Source organism: Meriones unguiculatus, chromosome 11 (genome assembly GCF_030254825.1).
Source record: "Meriones unguiculatus strain TT.TT164.6M chromosome 11, Bangor_MerUng_6.1, whole genome shotgun sequence".
In the NCBI taxonomy this organism is placed as follows: Eukaryota; Metazoa; Chordata; class Mammalia; order Rodentia; family Muridae; genus Meriones; species Meriones unguiculatus.
The window spans coordinates 3146286-3167153 of NC_083359.1; the positions used below are offsets into that span (position 1 = coordinate 3146286).

General features: G+C 49.0%; 1 protein-coding gene across 7 annotated transcripts in view; it reads left to right on the top strand.

Moving 5' to 3' along the window:
* The first annotated feature begins 1904 nt into the window (after positions 1 to 1904).
* Ndel1 (nudE neurodevelopment protein 1 like 1) overlaps positions 1905 to 20868 on the top strand; it is a 53781-nt gene continuing 34817 nt past the window's right edge. For 3 of the 7 annotated variants that reach the window (XM_021642488.2, XM_021642483.2, XM_060364993.1), the window contains exon 1: positions 19378 to 19509. Coding sequence is in view for 2 of the 7 variants with exons in the window: in XM_060364992.1 (XP_060220975.1) it covers positions 19328 to 19509 (182 nt within the window). In the remaining 5 variants the exon portion in view is untranslated. Of the gene's footprint in view, positions 2209 to 19304; positions 19510 to 20868 lie in introns of those variants that run through there. The other 4 variants (XM_060364992.1, XM_060364991.1, XM_021642485.2 and 1 more) reach the window with 3 other exon arrangements.

The window sequence follows — 20868 nt, forward strand, 5'->3', positions numbered from 1 at the left end:
GGCAACTCTTAGGAACACGTTGGGTTTCCATTTCCAGATCTGTGCACGGGCACACCCTCTGCGTTAGTTTCTTGACATTAAATCAGAACGGGTAAAACCCTGAGTATGATGCCCAGCACAGAGCGAGGCTCAACAGAGCCTGGAGAAAGGAGCCTGAGGAGCAGTTCTGGGGGAGAGGATTGTCATGGCAGAGCCCACCTCAGGACAGGACAGCCATCATCTGAGAAGAAGGGGGTTGGCGAGGTGAGCACAGAGAGCCAGGGCCGGGTCTCTTGGTCAGCCGGGGATGACATGATTTGAGGGGGTGTTGGGTCTAGCAGGCTGAGCTGGTTTCATCTGGATATGAAGATCGGCAGGAGGCCTTCAGGCAGCTGGCACTCCTTTCCTCCTCCTCCTCCTCCTTCTTGAGACGGGGTTTCTCTGCACAGCCCTGCCTGTCCCGGAACTATAGACCAAGCTGGCCTCAAACTCAGATCCATCTGCCTTTGCCTTCCACGTGCTGGGATTAAAGGCATGTATCTGGCTAGACACACACCCTTTTTTCATCTTTGAGAGCTTTGGGGGGTGGCAGGGAGGCCGTGCCTTGCCTTTATGCAAAGCTTTGCCCCAACCTACAGAACCCTAGCCCTGCTCCTATGGATTCCTCAGCTGAGGGTCCTACGCATGTCTATGTACTTTTGCATGGATTCAGTTTGACATGACCGCAGCCATCTTGAGTCATAGCCACCATAATGGCTCCTGAGCAACCCAGGCTGGTTTTTCCTGTATGGTCCCCCAGCAAACCACAAATAGATAAATCCATTAGAGTCAAATATGGGGCTTTGTACAACCAGACCCTGGCCCCAGGAATGCACCCAACTCTTTGATATTACGTTAAGATAAACTAGATACATTCCAGCTAGGATGAAGTCACTTCTGTGCCAGCCCACAAACACACTCCTCTTTCTGACCCAGATTGCTGGCTACAGTTTGTTTTACTGCCACTCAAGACTGTACTGCCTCAGAGAATTTCTTTCTCTGCAGCCCTAGATGTCTACCTGTCTGTGATATCTTGTCATCTGTCATCTGTGTCACCTTGAGGCCAGTTCTCATACACTAGGACTGGGTTGGCCAAGGACAGCTTAAAATAGGGGCCATGTTTCCATCGGATTGCCAAGATACACAAATATCTGTAGACTAACTTCTGGCACTTGCTGCCTCCTTCTAGGCACAGAGAGACAGAATGCCTGCTTTCTCTCGGTGACCTTGGGAAGAAAGACACCCCACGGGAAAGGACTTCTCAGTGAAATGCCCTGTTTTGTGTGGTTAACTGCAGATAAGTCAATGCTGTTTGTTTTCTATCACATGGACATTTGTAGCCTAACCAGGACCAGCCAGTAACTTTAACCTGTTATCAGTGGCCGCTCTTACTGACAGTTCCTGTTTATGCGGTCACTGTGGAAGCAAGAGCTGTGGATGGCTCATGTGATCTGATAAAGACTTACAGGATGCACCAGCCTTGGAAAGGCAGAAAGGGGACGGTACTGACAGTTCAAGGGCCTCGCCGGATCTCGGGACTTACATGGAGATATGCATCATCCCATGTAAGCCACAAACAATGCCAGGAGCCAGTACTTGTGCCATCTCCAAGGCCTAAGTGGGAAAATGAGACTCAATGACGCAAAGTCTAAGCTATCGGGCTTTAAGCTTGTTCTCTCCTCCCTTTCTCTGTGTTCTGCTTTGATTTTCAGTACTGGGCCTTACACGGGCTGGGAAAGCGGTCTCCGACAGAGCCACGCCCAGCGGGAACTTTGAGCTCTCACAGGCTGTGTTGTGGTGTGCCTGGTTCAGCATTGCACTGGCGTTGACTGATCATCTCCACTGAATACATTAGATGGCTCTTTCACTTGGCTGTGTCCTCCCAAAGTCAGGGCACAGGCCAGAAGGTGGGTGAGGGAATGCATGCCGCGGAGGTGGCGTCTGAGAAGCCGTGACAGGCGTTTCATCGCCCTTTCCCAAGGTCTTGCTCAACTCCAACTGAGTAACAAGACTGTCAGGCTGTCTCACTTCTTGACAGCAGGCCCCAGCCTTCCTGGCTAAAGCCTACTTCCTGTCCCTGAGTCTCCTGTCAGACGTGACGGATTCTCGATCTTCCTGTTGACCTGCTTTGTTCCAGCTGGCCCCGGGTGGGCCCCAGATGCTCCTGTGAACCAGAGGACCCAGGACCAGGTGCCCTGTGACTTCGGGGGCTGGGGTGGGGGGAGGGGTGGGTGGGGGCCTGGCCTGAGAGATACCATAGCGGAGGCTTCTGGTGTCTGAGGACCCTTCCTGCCCGAATGGTGGTCAAAGGCTGGAGTTCTAAGGGTCATTATGTCCCTGCGGTAGGCGGCCCTAGGAGTTTGCTGTGTGGCTTTTTCCGAAACCAGTGCCTCCCTTCACCTAGACTCCCATCGCCTTGATTTGGCGTCTATTTCCTGGGCTGCCTGCTGGTATTTCTTGTGGGGCAGGGGAGTTCTTTGGGTTCAGACAAGTTTGTCCGGGGCTGGTGAAGACAGTCAGGATGAGACAGTGCCAGGCTGGACCGAACAAGTGCGGGGCCGGTGCTGAAATCTCGCCTGCTTCTAAATCACTTACCTGCTTGTGGGCCGGGCACATCCTTCGCTTTGTTTTCTTGTCGATAGATGCCAGAGGATCTATTCTTTTATTTGAATTTGTGTAGAGACGATGGTTGTGAAACTTTCCCAGACTGTAAGGTTGTATTTGCTAAGGCTTGGGGCTATCTTTATTTCATTTTCTAAATGGAATTACACGTACTTTTTCACGATAATAGCCTATTTGACACAATATAAGACATATAACAATATAATATTCTAGTTGATAAAAATATAACATATAACAATTATAAAATATGAACAATACAGAGACACTGGAAATCTTTGTATAAATATATCCCTAAATATGAACACTTTGACATACAAAGTTAAACATTTTATCTATTTTTATGTGTATGTATATATGTTTGTGGGTGCGTATATGCACACAGCCATGGGTGCCTTTAGAGATCAGACACTCGGGTCCCCTGGAACTGGAGTTACAGGTGTTAGTGAGCTCACACCCAAACCCGAACCCAGTCCTCTGCAAGAGCAGCCAGTTCTCTTAACCCTTGAGCCGTCTCCCCAGACCCCCAGTCCCTTTGAGACAGAGTCTCAAGTCTATACAGTCTTGGCGGGCCTAGACTTCGTTACAGACTAGGTTGGCCTTGAATCTGTCTTGGTTTCCTTGCCTCTGCTTTTCGAGCGCTAGAATTATAGGTCACCGTCTTCCAGCAACCTCACCTGGCTTCAAAATATACATTTTTCCCCCCTTAGACAGGGTATTATGTTGACCTTGACCTCGTGCTCTTCCTGTCTACACCCACCCAGAGTGAGGATTACAGGCATGAGCCATCGCGCTCAGCTGACAGTCAGGCTTTCAATAAATGTTTTTAATGCGGAATTCTGTCACTGTCCTGTAACTCTTTGCATTTAACGTCTTCTGAGTCACCTCATGCTGATTCACAAATACCCGCTGTGTCCTCCTGAACTGCTGTTAGGCATCGCGTATGCGGATGTGCCACGGTTTGTTAAGGCAGATTCCTATTAGCAGGTAGCCATAGGCTTCCAATTCGGGTCTACACCAGTGAACAGCACTACAGAGAACGTCGTTAAACATGCAGTTTCCTCATACCAGTTCCGGCATCTCCATAGAATGAATCCTCAGGAGACAGATTTTTGGATGAAAACACATATATAATCTTGCAAAAAATATGTATATATTTTTATATATACATTTATATATACATTTGCAGGTTATATGTATGTGTATATATGTATGTATGTATATACATATATATATATATATATATTACAGTTTTATTAGTTTGTTCAGATTTAAGAAATGTCATTTCAGGGCTGGAGAGATGGCCCAGTAGTTAAGAGAATGTGCTGCTCTTGTGGAAGACTGGGTTTAGGTCCTTCTGTCCCTCCTTCCCTCCCTCCCTCCTTCTCTATTTCCCTCCCTTTTTTCTTAGACACAGCTTCACTGTGTAATCCTGACTGGTGTTGAGCTTGCTATGTAGACCAGGCTAGTCTCAGATTCACAGAGCTCCCCGTCTCTGTGATGGGATTAAAGGCACGTGCCACCACGCCTGGCCTACCTAGCTATTTTTAGATTTTTGTTAATAAAGGGCAAAGATACAGTGCTCATCTGCCAGCTCCCCATGTTACTATTCGTCCTGATAGAATAATTTAGTTGGTGTTTATGTTGAGGCCATGTAGAGCATGCTCTGACTGTCACTGCTGTTTTCTGAACTGTGTAGACAGTGATAAGGATAATAACGGTGACAGTGTTCCTTTTCTTTGTTTTATGTTTGAGATGTGTGTGTGTGTGTGTGTGTGTTTGTGTGTGTATTCGTGCAAGTCTGGGCTCTCTGGCTGTTGGGCTGTGTGTAGGGTGCTCTGTGGCTGTGTGAACGGAAGACCCACTGAAGAACTGTCTGACTGCCTGGCCTGCTGGGAGGGAGTGAGAGGCTGTCAGCATCGTCAGAGGCTGCCCGGGACAGGAGCTGAGGCACAGACTGGGAGGAGCCCTTCCACCCCACCCCACCTTTCTCTTCACAGTGAAGTGACATAGCTGCTCCTTCTGGTTTGCTTTGGTTTGCCTACCTGGGCTGTGACGTCTGTGTCTAGATGCTCTGGAAGCACACTCCCTTCAGGGTATCTTCCTGTTCTCAGCCCAGTCCACACGCTTGCCGAGGCAGCTGGAGCCTGTCGCACGGGAGCTTTGGAGTTGGGAGGCAGCACCCCTTGCTAAGGTGAGCATACCGCTCTCGGGCTCCCTGCCCGGTGCACGGCCACCAGTGTCCACGTGCTTTCAGGCTGGCACGGTTATGCGTGAGCATCTCTTTTTGGCTTGTTTGGCATTCTGTGTGGTGGGAGTGATGGTGTGTGCATGCATCCTCTCATGGTCGCTGGAGTAGCTACAGCATGCTTTTGCTTGGATTTGAGTTGAGGGGGACAATCTCTTCTTATGATTTTACCAGCAACAGCCATTACTGTTTGTTTCAAGATTTGGAACTCTAATAAAAAGTGATAGGTAAATCTCATTTTAATTAAAAAATTGATTGATTGTGCTAGGGAAGACACCAGAGTCTTAGACCAGGCTATCTTGAATTCTCTATGTAGAGCAGGCTAGCCATGAACTCATCGAGGTTTTCTTTTTTCGTTTCTCTCGAGTGCTGGGATTCTAGGTGTTCGCTACCAGGTCCAGCAGCAAAACTAGAGTCTTGCTCACGCTGGGTAAATAGCACACCAGTAAGCTTGTGTCCCAGCTTATTTATCTGTTTGTGAGGCGGGGTCTCTCTTCATGTCGGGGCTTGGCTGGAACTCACTCTGATGTGCAGGCTGGCCTTGAACTTACAGCGATCCTCTATTTACTCACTGTGTGTAGTTTAAGCCATAAACATAGCGATGTAGATGCATTTGGAAAAGTTATTAGTGAACAATGGAAGACCTAGTTAGGTGTTTATTGACCATTCATATTTCTTTGTATTCACCTACTTATTTATATTCACTAGGTTAGAATAATTGTTAAGTTGCATAGCCAGCTCTGTAAAGAACCTATGGCTGATCTTCTTTCTCTTTCTTTCTTTCTTTCTTCTCTCTCTCTCTCTCTCTCTCTCTCTCTCTCTCTCTCTCTCTCTCTTTCTTCTCTTCTTTCTCCCTTCCCTTCCACTCCCAGGGGGTTTTAATATGAAGTTCCAGCTGGCCTGAAATTAGCTATGCAGACCAGGCTCAAACTCAGAGAGAATCCGTTTTCCTCTGGCTGTTGAGTGGGCAACTTGGCTGGCTTCCTTCTTTCTGTTCTTTCTCTTTCCTTTTGGGGAGGGTCGGGGTGTGTGTGTGTGAACAGGCTTTCTCTGTGTAGCCCTGGCTCTCCTGGAACTGGTTCTGTAGACCAGGCTGGCCTTGATTCAGAGGTATCTTGCCTGGCTTCCCAAGTGCTGGGATTACAGGTTTGCTCCACCACGAGTCCCCCCCCCTTGGGTTTGTACCTTGAACCTCCCGAACACCAGGCAAGGTCTCCAGCACCGAGCCATAGTCCTAGCCGTTTCCTATATGTGCAGACTCAGGGCCAGGCTTTGGAAGACAGCAGCTCTTAGTGACTCATCTAGGGTGGTCGATTATTTTTCATCCCTCAGATTATGAGAGAAATATGGGGTCACCGTAGGAAACAGAAAATACAAGCACAAAAAGAAACACATGGCTTTCCCGGGCCTCTCGCCACTTCCATCTTCCCAGTCTCGCTGGTCTGTGATTTATGAAAGCGGGAGTGGAGCCGTCCACTTGCTAAATCACATCATCACCCGCGGGCCAAGGCGCCCTTGCTGGCGAGTGTGCGGTGTCTGTCTCAGGCAGGGTTTCTAGTGCTGTGACGAAACACCATGACCCAAAAGCAAGTTGGGGAGGAAAGGGTTTATGGGCTCACACTTCCCTATCACTGTTCATCGCTGAAGGACGTCAGGACAAGGACTCAATCGAGGCGGGAGCGCATGCGGAGCCATGGAGGGTGCTGCTCACTGGCTTGCTCCCCATGGCTTGCTCAGCCTGCTTTCTTACAGAACCCAGGACCACCAGCCCAGGGGTGACACCACCCACCATGGGCTGGGCCCTCCCCCACTGATCACTAATTGAGAAAATGCCCTACAGCTGGATCTCACGGAGGCATTTTCTCAACTGAGGCTCCTCCCTTTTTGAGGACTCTAACTTGTTAAGTTCACACGCAAAACCATCCAGTACAGGAGCTTGTAAATGCAAATATGACCTCTAATCTCACTCTAGGTTCCATGCTGATGGACACTTACCCTCTTTCTAAAAGGATTTCTTTATTTTAAAGTTATTTTATTGATTATGCACATGTGTGGGTCTGGATATGAGTGTTCGGGTATCATAGAGGCCAGAAGAAGGTGTTGGCTGCCCTGCGGCTGGCCTTATGGTAGTTATGAGCCACCTAGCGTGAGTGCTGGGAAGGTCCACTCTTCAGGTCTATTATTTTTATTTCTGATTATGTGTGTGTCTCCATATGGATTTGTGCACGTCTGAGTGCAGGTGTCGCTGGAGTCCAGAAGGGGGCTCCAGAGCACGGGATTTGTGAGCTGCTTGACCTGGGTGCGGAGACCTGAGATGGAGCCCTCTGCAAGAGCGGTGCTGCTCTCCTAGCTGCTGAGCCGTCTCTCCTGCCCACGACTTGCAGTCTCGGCTAAGATTTTCATTAACAAGTGCCTCTCCTTGCGACCTCACCTGGTCATGTTTCTGTGAAGTAACTGCTTACTCTGTCTTTTGGAGGTAAACTCCCTTTTCTGTTAAACCGCAGCTCGATCCAAGGATGGAGAGACAGCTTAGCAGTTAAGGCATTTGTCGCCCTGGTAGAACACCTGAGTTTGGTTCCCAACACTTTCGTGATGGCTCAGAAACACCCATATTTCCAGTTTTCGAAGAATCTGGTGCCGTTTTCTGACCTCCTCAGGCACAAAACACACGTGGTGTAGTAATTATATGCAGGCAAAATACTCACACATAAAATAAAGTGAATGAATCTAAAAACTTAACGAATGTGGATTCGTGAAAATTCTCCCTTGTTCTTTCCTGTGCCGGGGGGGAAGGGTCAGTCTGGGAACTCCTTTGCTACCACAACACATGCTCTGATCCACAGCAAGTATCCAATATATGACAGCTATTTTTATCACATGCTGAGTGTTATGTAAGATGAGGATAATGATGTCACCCCACACTGTTTATGGAAAGAACTCTGTCTTCTCAAAAGTGGTTTCAAAGTTCAGGCTGCAGCTGGGAAAGCTGCCAAGAGGCCCCGTACAAAGTCACCGCTGCCCGCTGACCTCCCCTGCTGGCTTAGTCTTCCTAGGATCTGGCCGAGGTCCAGATGTGGGTCAAGAAAACAGGCTACTGTTGAACACAGATAAGTCAGATCCCCAGACAGAGGCCGGCAGGGGAGACAATGGGAAACCCCACTCCTGGAACAGAAAACAAAGCTCTGGGTACCCGAGAGTGTAACAAAAGGGAAGTAAGCTGGGGCTTATCTGAATCACAGATGCCTTCGATGCACATCAGAAAGGCTGATGTACTTTCAAGTTGTGATTAATGAGTACCGGGACAGAAGGGAGAAGTTGTGGGGGTGGCCAAGGTTTCACTGGTGTGCATTCTCGGACATTCTGATTTTTCACTGTAAAACCAGGAAGCCGGTTTCTATTTATAGTTTTTGTACTACTGGTGGCTTGTGGAGTGATTTAGATAGCACAGAGATAAGCATCTGAAGTCCTGAGAGTTACATATTTCTTTTCTCGGATTGAGGACTGTCCTCAATTCCTTTGCTTTGTATACATGGCGGTCTGGGGTGAGGCAAAGGTGGGATTTAAGTTACATTTTAGACACATGAGTCAGTTCAAAGATGATATTCAGAAATGACAAAGATCATATGGGTGGTAAAATGGGAATGCCAGATGTGGGAGGCAGAATAATGCTGCCTCAAAGATGCCAACGCCCTAGTTCTCAGATGTGTGTTACTGTGCACATCAAAAGGGACTTGGCATATACGAGGAAGGACTTTGAGGGGGAAAGGCTGTATGTGTAGACCCAGCCTAGTCCAGAGGTCCTTAGAGGAGGGATGCAGGAGACTGGCAGTGATGGAGACAGTCTGTGTGAGGTGATGTGCCCCACGCTTGTCCAGTGCCTTATAGAAACCAGGAGAGCCGAGGACCTCATTCTCCCCCTGGAGCTTCAGAAAGAGCCAGCACCTTAATTTTATAGCTCCGTGAGTCTCATTCAGAATCTTTGACTTCCAGAAGGGTAAGAGAATAAGCATCGAAGCCACCAGCTTGAGGTCACCGGTTACCATAGCCACAAGAAATGAATACATTGGGTGGTAGAGGGACTAAGAGCGGTACATGCCGCAAGCTCAGCATTTCCCTAGGGCAGAGGGATGGACACTGGCCGCCTACGCCAATCCATCCAGGAGGAGGTGGCCCACTCATCATGTCTGGCAGTCCGGTCAGGAGTAGGGAGGGCCCTTATTTCTACAGGGAGAATGCTGGGATTTGACCCCGTGGAGCCTGACTCACGGGTGCTGTCAACAGCAGTCATTCAGTTCATAGACAGAGACATTGAGGCCCCGAAACAGGAAAGAACCCGAGCGGAGTCGCTAGCAATGGAGCTGGTTAGGCCAGGGTGAAAAAGGCTTCATTCCTCAGGCAGCAGGAAGGAGTCACCCTGCAGAGACATGCCTGCCTTCCCACAGAGGGTGCAGAGCCCTGGTGAGGGGCAGGGCCCACGCCTTTGGCCGGGGGGTGGATCTTTCCACCCTTTGGTCACCTCTGTGCATCTGGCCTCTAGTTCTCACGCCACTCCCTCCTCTATCTTTTAGTTAGGGTTTTCATAGTCTGATAGTCAACACGTGACCTTTAGAAAATAGTTGAAACTGCCTCCTCGGCTCACCCCGAGTCGGGAGTTTCCCCTCTTCTGGGCCTGTTCCCCTCTGCAGAGATGCTTGTCTTCTTTTTAGAGCAGGGTCATTCTTCTGCAGTGAACGCAAAACCTTGGATGTTTCATTTCTGCAGCTCAGCCCGGGGAATCAAAGTTGGCTGCTGAACATTCCTGAATAAAGCCAGCTTTCTAGCTTTGAGCAGAAAGTGTTCTCCCTACAACACTTTCATCCCTGGATTTGGGAGGTAGAGACAGGCAGATCTCTTTGAGTTTCAGGCTAGCCTGGTCCACATAGTTGAGACCCTATCTCAAAAAACAAAACAAAACAAAAAAACCCTCAAAAAACCTGCAAGATTTTCGGGTAGAAGTGTTATGTCTTTAGAATGAGTATGTGTAATTATATACATAAGAGGTAACAAGCTACACACACACCAGGTTGGGAGCCCTGGCAGAAGGGAGTGAATTCCTTTTTTTTTTTTTTTTTTTTTTTCTAGATAGGGTTTCCTTGTGTATCCTTGGCTGTCCTAGACCAGGCTGGCCTCGAGCTCACAGAGATCCACCTGCCTCTGCCTCTCTGAGTGCTGGGATCACAGGCGTGTGCCAACACAATGGGCTGGGAAGTAAATTCTTATGGACCAAGCAGCAGAACCTCGAAACTTCCCAGTGAAACTTCAGGAATGTGAAGGCCCAGGTCACTCCCCAGGCCACTCTCGTACCTGCTGCAGTCACTCAGATCAAAGGCTGTAGGCTGGCTTGTTTGTTTTGCTTTGAGACAGGGATTTGGCTGGCCTCAGACTTGCAGTCATCATGCCTCAACCCACTGACTGTGATTACAAGTGTGAGCCAGCAACGCCTGCCTCAAAGGCTTCGTTGATAAACAGCCCTAAACCCATCAGTTTAAAAAACTGCAAAGAAGGTAAATGAGCATAGTGTTAAGTTTAGATGCAGTATTGCTGAATGAGAACGAGAAAATCGCACACTTAATGTATGTTTGGTCAAAATATACAGAAAGAAAGGAAAGAGAGAGAGAGATACAGAGAGAGACAGAAAGAGAGAGAGAGAGAAAGGTGAAGGAGCAAGTTGTATCTGAAGATAGCCACGTTTGACATCATTTCATGACTGTTTTCCTAGACCTTTTTTCTAACAGACAATGTATGTTTTTCTATGTTAAATGAAATCCTATGCATATCGTTAACTGATTTCTTCATTTAGCTGCACACCGGGGACCTTTTTATTATTGACATTCTTCTGTAAATGTTATTAACATATTATCCGGCGTGGCTAGCACACGATTCCACTTCACCAATGCTGTAATCTAGCTTCTTTCCTTTCACTAAAACATTTTGTGTGAGTGTTTCTGCTGGCACATACGTCTGTGTACCATGTGTGCGCTCATGGAGGTCAGAAGGGCCCGTTGGGTTCCCTGGAGCTGGAGTTACAGGCGCTTGTGAGCCAGCATGTGGGCGTCAGGGAACTGAACCTGGGTCCTCTTACATGAGCAGCTGGGGCTCTTAAATGCTGAGCCCCTGTCAACTGGTTCTTGTTGCTCACTTTTTATTCTTTTATTAGAGCTCTGAATTATAAAAATAATCTAGTAAAAGAGAGAAAAGGGCAAGATAGAGTAGCAGAAGAGGGCTGTGGGAATAAGTTGGGTTTTGAAACTATCCCCTGACAACTTTCTATTCATTTAGCAAACACTCAGTGCTTACTGATGCCAGGCATTGGGACTGGAGGGGAAAGTCACGGCTTTCGCCCTACATGCTGCCTTCATTAAATGCAAAACACTGAGAAACTGATTGTTCTCATCAGTAACATCACTGCCTGACATACTAATGTGATTTTGGCACTTTCTATTTCCCTTCTTTCTTCTTTCCTTTCATTGTTAGAAAACCTTGGGTGTGGGTTGGGCTGGAGAGATGGCTTAGAGGTTATGAGCACTGGCTGCTCTTCCAGAGGGCCTGGGTTCAACTCCCAGCACCCACATGGCAGCTCATAACTCTCTGTAACTCTAGTTCCATGGGATCCAATACCCTCACACAGACATATATGCAGGCAAAACCTGCGAGAAACTGGGCACGGTGGTGCATGCTTACGATCCCACACTTAGAAAACCGAGGTCAGAAGACTGAGAGTACACAAGGCCAGCCTGGGTCATTAGTTATGACTTGTTTCAAAATCCCAAACCAGAGGGGTGGTGGTGTCACATGCCTTTAAGCACAGCACTCCAAAGACAAGCAGAGCTCTGTGAGTTTGAGGCCAGCCTAGTCTACAGAGTTCTGGGACAGCCAGGGCTACACAGAGAAGCCTTTACTCTGAAAAACAACAACAAAACAACAAACCAGCCAACCAACCAACCAACCAAAACCCTCAAACACATCAAAATAAAACCCAGAAAACCTCAATGAAGGCTTTCTTCACTTCTTTGGTTGGTTGCTTTTCCCTGGGGTGCTAGAATAGTGCTAGGCACTCAATAAATATTTGCTGGATGGCTGAATACATAATCTTTGGGTGCTGCTAACTGACTCACTGGCTTTCCAACAGTGGGAATTAGGCTGAGATGGTGTGATACGATCAGCTCAGGCTGGTCAGAAACATTCCGTTTCTTTTCAGCCCTGTCATTGCACAGTCTGGGCTGACAGGAGGCAGGGCAGGTGCCCGCCCTTTCTGCATAAGGTATGTGAGCAGGCATCATTTTCCTCCCGCGACACAGTGTTCTTGTGGGTGCGGCATCAACAGTGCCTGGCGTTGCCAGGTGTGAACCAAATCAACAACGAACAGTGTTGGCGATTCTCGGGCAGGCAGCCGCCACTCTAAGGTACAGGCTACGGTTGGAAGCAGGGCTGTGCCTCAAGGCCGAAGCTTGGGAGTCTGGAGGCTCTGCAGCCAGGAAGAGCACACAGTTCCAGGCCAGGGAGAAGTCCAAAGCCAGGTAGGTTGCTGGGGAAGAAATCAGGACAGACTCCAGCGGATTGATGGGCGGGAGGCAGTGCACTGGGGCCCACCGGAGCTGGCAAGTGGCTGCTCGGAGATACTCCTGAGACCTTAGTTTATGTTTGTGGTGGGTAAGGAAGAGGGCTCTTCCCTTCCAGGGACCAGCCGTCAGGGCATTTTGTGAGAGGAAGGTCTGCTGCACTCCCAACCTAAATGCTCCTCCTTTTTCTCACCCCCCATCTAGTGACACCTGCAGACTTTAGAGGGTTAACACACCTCTTGACAAAGGGTCCCAGGGCCAGAAGCAGGTGGCACTGTCCATTGGGGACAGTGGGAATGAGGTTACAACAATGTATTCTGAGCCTGTCTTCTGACATGTGCCTGTGGCCTCAGCCACTTGGGACTCTCAAAGTTTTTAAACATTGCTTTCTTTTTATTCATTTTATTTTATGGATGTGGGTGTTTTGCCTGCATGTATATTTGTGTATGCCTGGTGCCCTGGGAAGTCAGAAGAGGGCATCAGATCTCCCGTCATTGGACTTGGGATGACTGTGAGCTGCCGTGTGGGTGCCGAGAATGGAACCCAGGTGCTCTCTGCAGAAACATCAGGTGTTGGCTCTTAACCGCTGAGCAAGCTCTCCAGTCTAGAGCCCAGGCTCTGAGGCCACCTTGGGCAACACAGCAAGACTTTGTCTCTTAAAACCAATGACATCAGACAAACCCATCAAACAAACACACCACATAGTAAGTTCACCCTGCCTTTCTGTTGGCTCCCCGACAGCTGGAGCTTGAAGGCAGAAGCCCTGATGGAAGAGCTGAGGAGAGTGTGGACTTCTTGGAAAAGTTTGTGGATGTTGTCAGTTCGAGAAGGTGCTGAGGGTGCAAGAAAGATGGCTCATGGAGCTTCCCTTTCAGGAAATACCCCAGGCACACTGCCTGTGGCCTCTCGTCGTCGTCCTCCTCCTCCATCTCTCCCTCTCCTCTCCCTCCCCCCCCTCGGTGGGGGCCGGGACCTCACTATGTTGTCCAGGCTGTCTTCCAACAATACTGCCATTTGCTTCTAGAGTAGCCAGCAGGCGCCACCATCCCAGGCTTAGAAGTGGGCATTTTTTAAATAAAACTCAACTGTCAGTCATAATCCTGGAAGAGGAAATGCCGAGTCTGATCAAAGGTCTGTAGGTGGCCACCCAGGCAGCCATGCTCATTGAGTGCCTGGTCCGTGCCAGGAGCTATGATGGAAAAGTAGGGTATTTCTTTAGGTAAGACGTCTGCACATATTTTTAATATATTTAATTTTACATATCTTTTACATCTTTTTGCTGAAAGGATACAATGTCATTAAGCTTGACAACTTAAAGAAATAAAAAGAAAATCCTATGGACACTATGTCCTGTTTTTGCTCGGAAAGCAGGATTTTTGAGTTAGGTTTTACTATGTATCCCAGATGGCCTTGAATGCACAGCGAGCTCTTTGCCTTTAGTGTCTTAGGCAGGCATAATCGCATGCTTGCCGAGGGAGCGCTTTCTGTCACTTTGTCCAGTGACCCTAGTTATTATTTTTTTGTACCGCTATCTATCTGTTTCCTGGCTGTCTTCTCCATTAGAACCTAAACTCCCTGGGTTGGGGGGGGGGGGGGAGTCATGGTAGCATCTCCAAGGCCTAGAAGAGTGCTTTGGACCCAGCAAACACTAAACTCATAGCATATGATTGACAGGCTTCTTCTCCGAAGAAAACCATTTCTTTTCTCCAAGCCTGTATTTGTTTGTTTTGTTTTCCTTTGAGACAGAGTATTGGGTAGTATGGGCTGTTTTTGAACTCACTAGGTAGCTGCGTAGCTGAAGATGACCTTACACTTTTGATCTTCTGTTTCTACCTTTTGAGTCCTGGGATTACAGGCATACTTTAGCATACATTTGCTTACGCCAGGCAGCTGGTGGGGGTCAGGCTTCATGCATGCTGGGCATCACGCTGCCCACTGAGCTACATCTGTAGCTCCAGCAACTGAGTATTTAACAGTAAAATACTAGTATTACAGCTGGATGGTGGTGGGGCACACCTTTAATCTCTTCACTTAGGAGGCAGAGGCAGGTAGCTCTTTACGTTGGAGGCCAGCCTGGTGAGTGAGTTCTAGGACAGCCAAGACTACACAGAAAAGCCCTGTCTCCGAAAACCAAAAGAAAAAGAGAACCACACCTAAATATTACTATTGTCTTTTATTTTTTTTCCCTTGAGACAGGGTCTATATGTAGTCCTGGCTGTCCTGAAACTATGTAGACCAGGCTGGTTTCGAACTCACAGAAATCTGTCTGCCTCTGCTTCCGGAGTGCTGGGATTAAGACCACCAGCCACTTCATCCTATATTGCTGTTGTCTTAAATGACGAGAGTATTGGTGCTAAAGAGCAGGTTTAAGTTTTGAATAAAGGAGAAGGCCTAAGTTATGACCTGAATGCCAGCTCCTCTGTAACCTCGCATCAGCTCATGCAGCCTTTTACACCACTGAAAGGTGTTTGTGTTAGTTTTCAGGGTTGGGAACATTTTCCAGGAAGTTCTGTTAGTCTTGCATTTGGAATTATAACTACCTAACCATGGATTCATTCTTTTCTTTTCACTGAGGTGTATCAAATGAGTGTTGGCCAAATGCCAGGTGCTGAGGGGCTATGACATCGAAAGAATGTGTCCTTATCATGCTAGTTTTTTTTTTTTTGTGGGGGGGAAGGGTTGGATACCTCCATGGCTAAAAGGCAGTGTTGAAAACTTTTAAAAAGTACTTATATTATCATTAATTTTTTGGCTTTTTGAGACAGGGTTTCTCTGTGTAGTGCTGGCTGTCCTGGACCAGGCTGTCCTGAGTGCTGGGATTAAAGGCGTGGGCCACTATGCCCAGTTTATTATTTATTTTTTGAGACAGGGTCTCACTATGTAGCTTTGACTGGCCTGGAACACCAGGCACCAGGCTGGCTTCTGCCTCCTTGCTGTGTGTGTGCGTGTGTGTGCGCGCACATGATGCTGGAGGTCAGAAGACAGTGTCAGCTCCCAGAGAGCTGCAGTTACAGGCAGCTGTGAGACACCTGGTATAGATGCTGGGAACAGAACTCAGGTCCTCTGGAAGGGCAGCGAGTGTGTGCTTCACTGTTGACTCACTCCCGTGGCCCGCGTTTATTCTTTATTTAGTGTGTGTTGTCTTGGTACATATGTTGAGGTCCGAGGACAAGCTGAGGAGATAGTTCTTCCCTTCTACCACGCGGAACCCATGGACCAAAGTCAGGTGGCCACATGGTGTAGGCTATCGACTTTCTTGGCTCAGTTGTCCCATTTGCTCCTAAAGGCAGTGCTTGTAAGTTTTCTTTGAACTCTGTGGCCCTCTACTTGTGCTTTGGGTGTTAGGGAAGGCTTCCTGGAGGAGGAAGCTTGTGAAATGGTAGATGGTGGAGAGAAGAGTGGCAGACCTAGCCTCAGAAGCAGTCATGAGTGCACAGGGCAGTGAGAGTTGTAGGATGGTCTTTGAGAGGAGGGGAATTATCCTTTGTGTGTGTGGGGTCAAGGGCATTTACTGAAGGAAGCACTTAATTGGGGGCCTGCTTATAATTTCAAAGTGCTAGTCTATGCTTAGTATGCTGGGAAGCATGACTGCAGGCAGGCGTGGCCCTGAAGCTGTACCTGAGTGCTTGCACCCTGATCCACTGGTGAGAAGCAGAGAGAAAGAGTGAGACTGGGCCGGTGTGAGCTTTTGAAACCTCAAAGCCCACCTCTTCCAAGAGGCCACGCCTCCTAATCCTTCCCACACAGTCCACCAACTGGGAAGCAAACATTCAAACCTATGAGCCTATGGGGCCATTCCCGTTCGCACAACCACAGTGGTTAGACTGCTTAGACTGAGGTAAACTGAGGAGCAGACTGCTGGGGTGGACTGGAGCCGCTGACTGGCCTCTGATCACCAGACTGTAGCTATCCTTCACGGCAAAAGTAACAAGGAGACAAATGAAGTTTTGAAGCTGGGATGCTCTGTAGGCACAGAATTTCAGTAGCTATGCAAAGACTGCTAGGGTGGAACAAGACGACAGTCAAGGGAGGGGACTGTGGGGTGGAGGTACAGGAAAGTAGGAAGGCTTGGGCTGGGGGAAAAGCAGGAGAATGAAGTGGGAAATGAAGGGACTTGAGGTTATAAAGGGAAGAGTGGCCGGAGCATGTGACCCCATGAGTGAATTGTAAGCCGGTGAGTGGGCTCGTTAAGGGAGATTTGATGAAGGCTTGGGGCTGCAGTGACTAGAAGGACACAGCACAGTTGACAAACGTGCAAATCATTCTAGAAATTTCAGATGACGCAAAAGGAAGATCTGTTAGGGTTTGGGCGGGTGAGACATGAAGTAGGCATGAGGCAGGTCGTTAGCAACCAGCCGGCTACCAAGTATTCCTCAGTCAGCTTCATTTCTGCCCTTGAGGATTAGTGGAAACCACACCGATTAGAGGAGTATAAAGCTAGACTGAAGTGTTCTTGTGTGTGTGCTTTGCTTTTCAAGTTAGGGTGTTCCTATGTAGTGGTTCAGGCTGGTCCAGAACTTTCCAGGGCTCTAGACATGTGCTGGCACGCCCAGTGAGCCAGCCTTTGATGCTGAAGTGTCTTATTTACCTGATTCATTAGCTAGAGATGTTCCATCTCTTCAGAGTTTCCGTAGCAGGTTTCTATGCACCACATTACTGTGCCGCCGGCTAGTCTAATGTCAACTTGACACATAAACTAGAGTTATCTGAAAGAAGGGAACCTCAACTGAGAAAAGAAAAATTGCTTCCATAGGATCCAGCTGTAAGGACTTTTCTTAATTAGCGATTGATGGAGGAGGGCCCTGCCCATTGTGCGCGGCTCCACCACCTGGCTGGGGGTCCTAGGTTCTGTAAGAAAGCAGTCCGAGTAAGCCATGGGAAGCAAGCCAGTAAGAAGCACCCCTCCACAGCCCCTCCATCAGCTTCTGCCTCCAGGTTCCTGCCTTGTCTGAGTTCCCAAGCTGACTTCCTTCAATGTTGAACACTGATATGGAAGTGTAAGCCAACTGCTTGCCCCTCAGCCCTGCCCCAACTTGCATTTGGTCATGGTGTTTTAGTGCAGCAAACAGAAATCCTAAGACCATTACTTTTTCTGAGTATGTGACTGGCCATAGTCCGGCACCCTCGCTAGCTGGAGTTTGGACCCAGATCCCTCCTCTGCCAGCTGATCACCCTCTATCCATTTGAGGGGTGGAACTTGATCTCTCGTTTCTTATATTTTGGGGTTTGTAGCAGGGATGATATTGGGGTACTTACGCATGTTCTCAGAGATTGACATTGAAGAACTTTGTACTGGAACCTATGCAAATTGCATTGGATGCTTTATTAACGCAGAAGGGTCCTTACCTTCTCTATCCTTCCACAGCTGAGACAGTCATCATCCTTGCCACTTTATTTCCCATGGACTTGGTGTAATGGAAGGAGGTGGGGCAGTTTGCTCACTCCTGCCCCCTATTCCAGCCCCTGGGCCAATGAGGAAGATCAGAGCATGGCTTTTGGCTTCTGAGAGTTCTGCCGAGCTAAGCCCATTCATTAAGGTGGGGATGACGCACTGATATTGACAAACACCAGTTCTAGGGCCAGGACAAATGGGAGGAGCAGCAGCTTGGGAGATGATGTCAATGTTTTCCCAAGAACCTGCTCTGCCATTAGGGTGACTCAGTGTGTTTCTTGGCACCTCAGCCAGGAGGCAGGACAGAAGCTGCAGCCTTTTTATCTTTTCCAGGGTGGGACTGTCCCTGTCTTGGTGGCACTCCGTCTGTGGGAAAGCCTTCATTAATCACTTCCTTGCCTGAGATTGATTAGACGGAGCACAGCTCCAGGCGGGGAAGCAGCGCTCCGGTCTGAGTTTCAAAGGTGTGAGAGCAGACCTGTTTTTGAGTCTTTGGAGGTTGCAATATAGAAAATGGAGCTAATGGTAGGGGCAGGTGGATCTCGGTGAGTTAGAGGCCAGCTTGGCCCAGGACAGCCAGGGTTAGACAGAGAAACTGTCTCAACAAAACAGAGCTAATGATTCCATCCTCATAGATAGCCGAGGGGTTAAGGTTAGTGTGTGGAAAGAATGTACCACCTCCCGATAAATGGTGTTCTTGTCAGCGTAGGAGGGGGTGCTAGAGTAGCTTCTGCGTTTGAATTCTCGCTGTAGTTGAGTGAGTGACCTTGGGCAACTTTCACGTTGCTGTTTCTTACTTGTACAAGGAGAACGGCAGGAGGTTACTGTGACGAAGCAAGGCAGAACAGCGTGACACGCCACACAGTGAATTCGTAATTCTTTGTAAAAACCCGATATCCTTCACAATGTAGTTCAAGGGGCTTCAGACCCCGCTAATCTGCTCATCGACTTGGGGTTCTCCTTAAAAATCCACCACACACCGTTTTTGTTTATATTCACCTCTCTCAAAAGCACAAGTGGGCTTCTTAGACTCACTTAGGCTACGTTGTTTTGTCTCCAAGCCTCAAAACCAATCCCAAGAGCACTGGAATTAGGATTACACTGAGCGTGATAGCAAAAGTTCCTAATATTGTTCCCCGAACGCCTTTTCCGTCTACGTTTCTACTCCCGGGACAGTGGCGCATTTTTCCCATTTCCTTTTTGAGCTAGTTCTTCTCTAGTCTCGCTTCCCCTCTTACCCTAGGGAACTACTCTCGCCAACAGCACAGCTTCCGGAAACCGCAGCTAAACCCCGCCCACCGGGGCGCGGGGACGCCTGCGCAGAATGGCGTCGCAGGCCTGACGTCAGCGCGCAGGGCCCGCGTCGCCTCCATGTGACGCTAGACGCCCACCGCTCCTCCCCCCCCGCCTCTTCGTGCGCATGCTCCCGACTCCGCCCCCGTGCGTCACAGAATGGCCTCCGACACCCAGGGAGCTCCTGACGTGTCGGGGAGGAGCCCGGCGCAGGGGTACGCGGAGTGGAGCTCAGGGCTGCGGAAGGGAGCCGAACTGAGCGGCTGGGCGGGCCTGGCCAGGCCAGCGGAACACGGACGTCGGCCGAGCGGCGGCGAACATGCGCTTTTGACACGTTGGCGGTGAGCTCCCGTGCGAGCGAGGCGGCCCCGGGGGTCAGCCGGCCGGGCGGCGCCGAGGCCTGCCCCTGGGGAGCCTGCCCGCCCGACGGCGGGGCTGCGGCTCGGGCCCGCTGGGCCGGGCCGGGCGTGGGTTCTGGGGCGGCCGGTACGGGGACAACTGTTCCAACCGCTCTAACTGCCCACCTCCCTGCCGGAGGTGTGGCCCACCGGGGGCGCCTGCCCGGGAGCGAGTCCGAGGCTTCCCGGGGAGGGACGGAGGCCCGGACGTGGCACTCCGTTGGGGTGGCGGCGGCGCGCCCGGCTCCTCGTCCGCCCCCCTGGGTTCCCAGGAGCTGCCAGGGTGGTTAGGAGCGGGGCTGGATTTTGCTTTCCCAGCGCCCCTGCGGTGGGAGGCGAGAGCGGGAGCAGCCCGCGTTGGCAGCGGCTGGCGGTCTCGTGACTGCCTGCCCGGAACTGCTAAGCACCCGCTTTGGAGTTGGGGAAAGTATCACCAGCCGGCTCGGGTTGCTTGGGCTCGCTTCTTATTTTTCTCTGGGAAACGATTGAGTTTAAGGCGAGTGGGGTTTCATTTCATTATTACGGCCCGTTCCTGTAGCGTGTGTAAACATTTCAGAACATTTATTGTTTGCACTTGTGACGGAGTCTTTAAGTCACCTTTTGCTGGATGGGGCATTGAAATGGTTTTTATTTGGGTCCCACTAACTGGTGTGAGGCTTAGCTTGGATTAGAGTTTGTCTTTCTAGGCTGACGGTTCTGGTTTCTGTTTTTATGAGATTTTTATACCTTCCTCATCCAGAAAGAGGGCCGCACGTTAGACATGTCAGAGATAAGAGCGGAAGTTAGTAGATGACTTATTTTCGAGTAAATTGACCAAAAAAGCCATTCGGTTTTTAGAAGAAGAAGAAGAAAAAAAAAATCTTAACTGAAGCTTGCTCACGAGTGGTTGGTTTTTAGTCTGAAAATGTTGTTTTCACTGCAGTTAAGAGAGGGCAGTGTCTGCCAAATCAGAAAGTTGATAGGGCAAAACTCGTAAGCTGAGGGGTCAGGGGAAGCAAAAGAACACCAAAGGAGAGATCTCTTCAGAATTGTTGCTAAGTCTTTATTTAGATTGGGAATGCATAAAGAAAGAAAGAAAACCTTTAGCCCCAGTTAGAGAAGGACCCCATCTCAGTAAAAGTTGCTAAATCTGCAGTGGCTTTGTTTTGAATTAGGTAAGTTGAAGTTGGATACAGAGCGTTTGAAGTAAAAGAAGACCTGAATACGCTGAATATGAAAACTTACTTTCATTTGTATTTTAAATCATGACAAAAATAAACTTGAGGACTGAAGACTAAAATTAAAATTACTTTGGACTCAAGT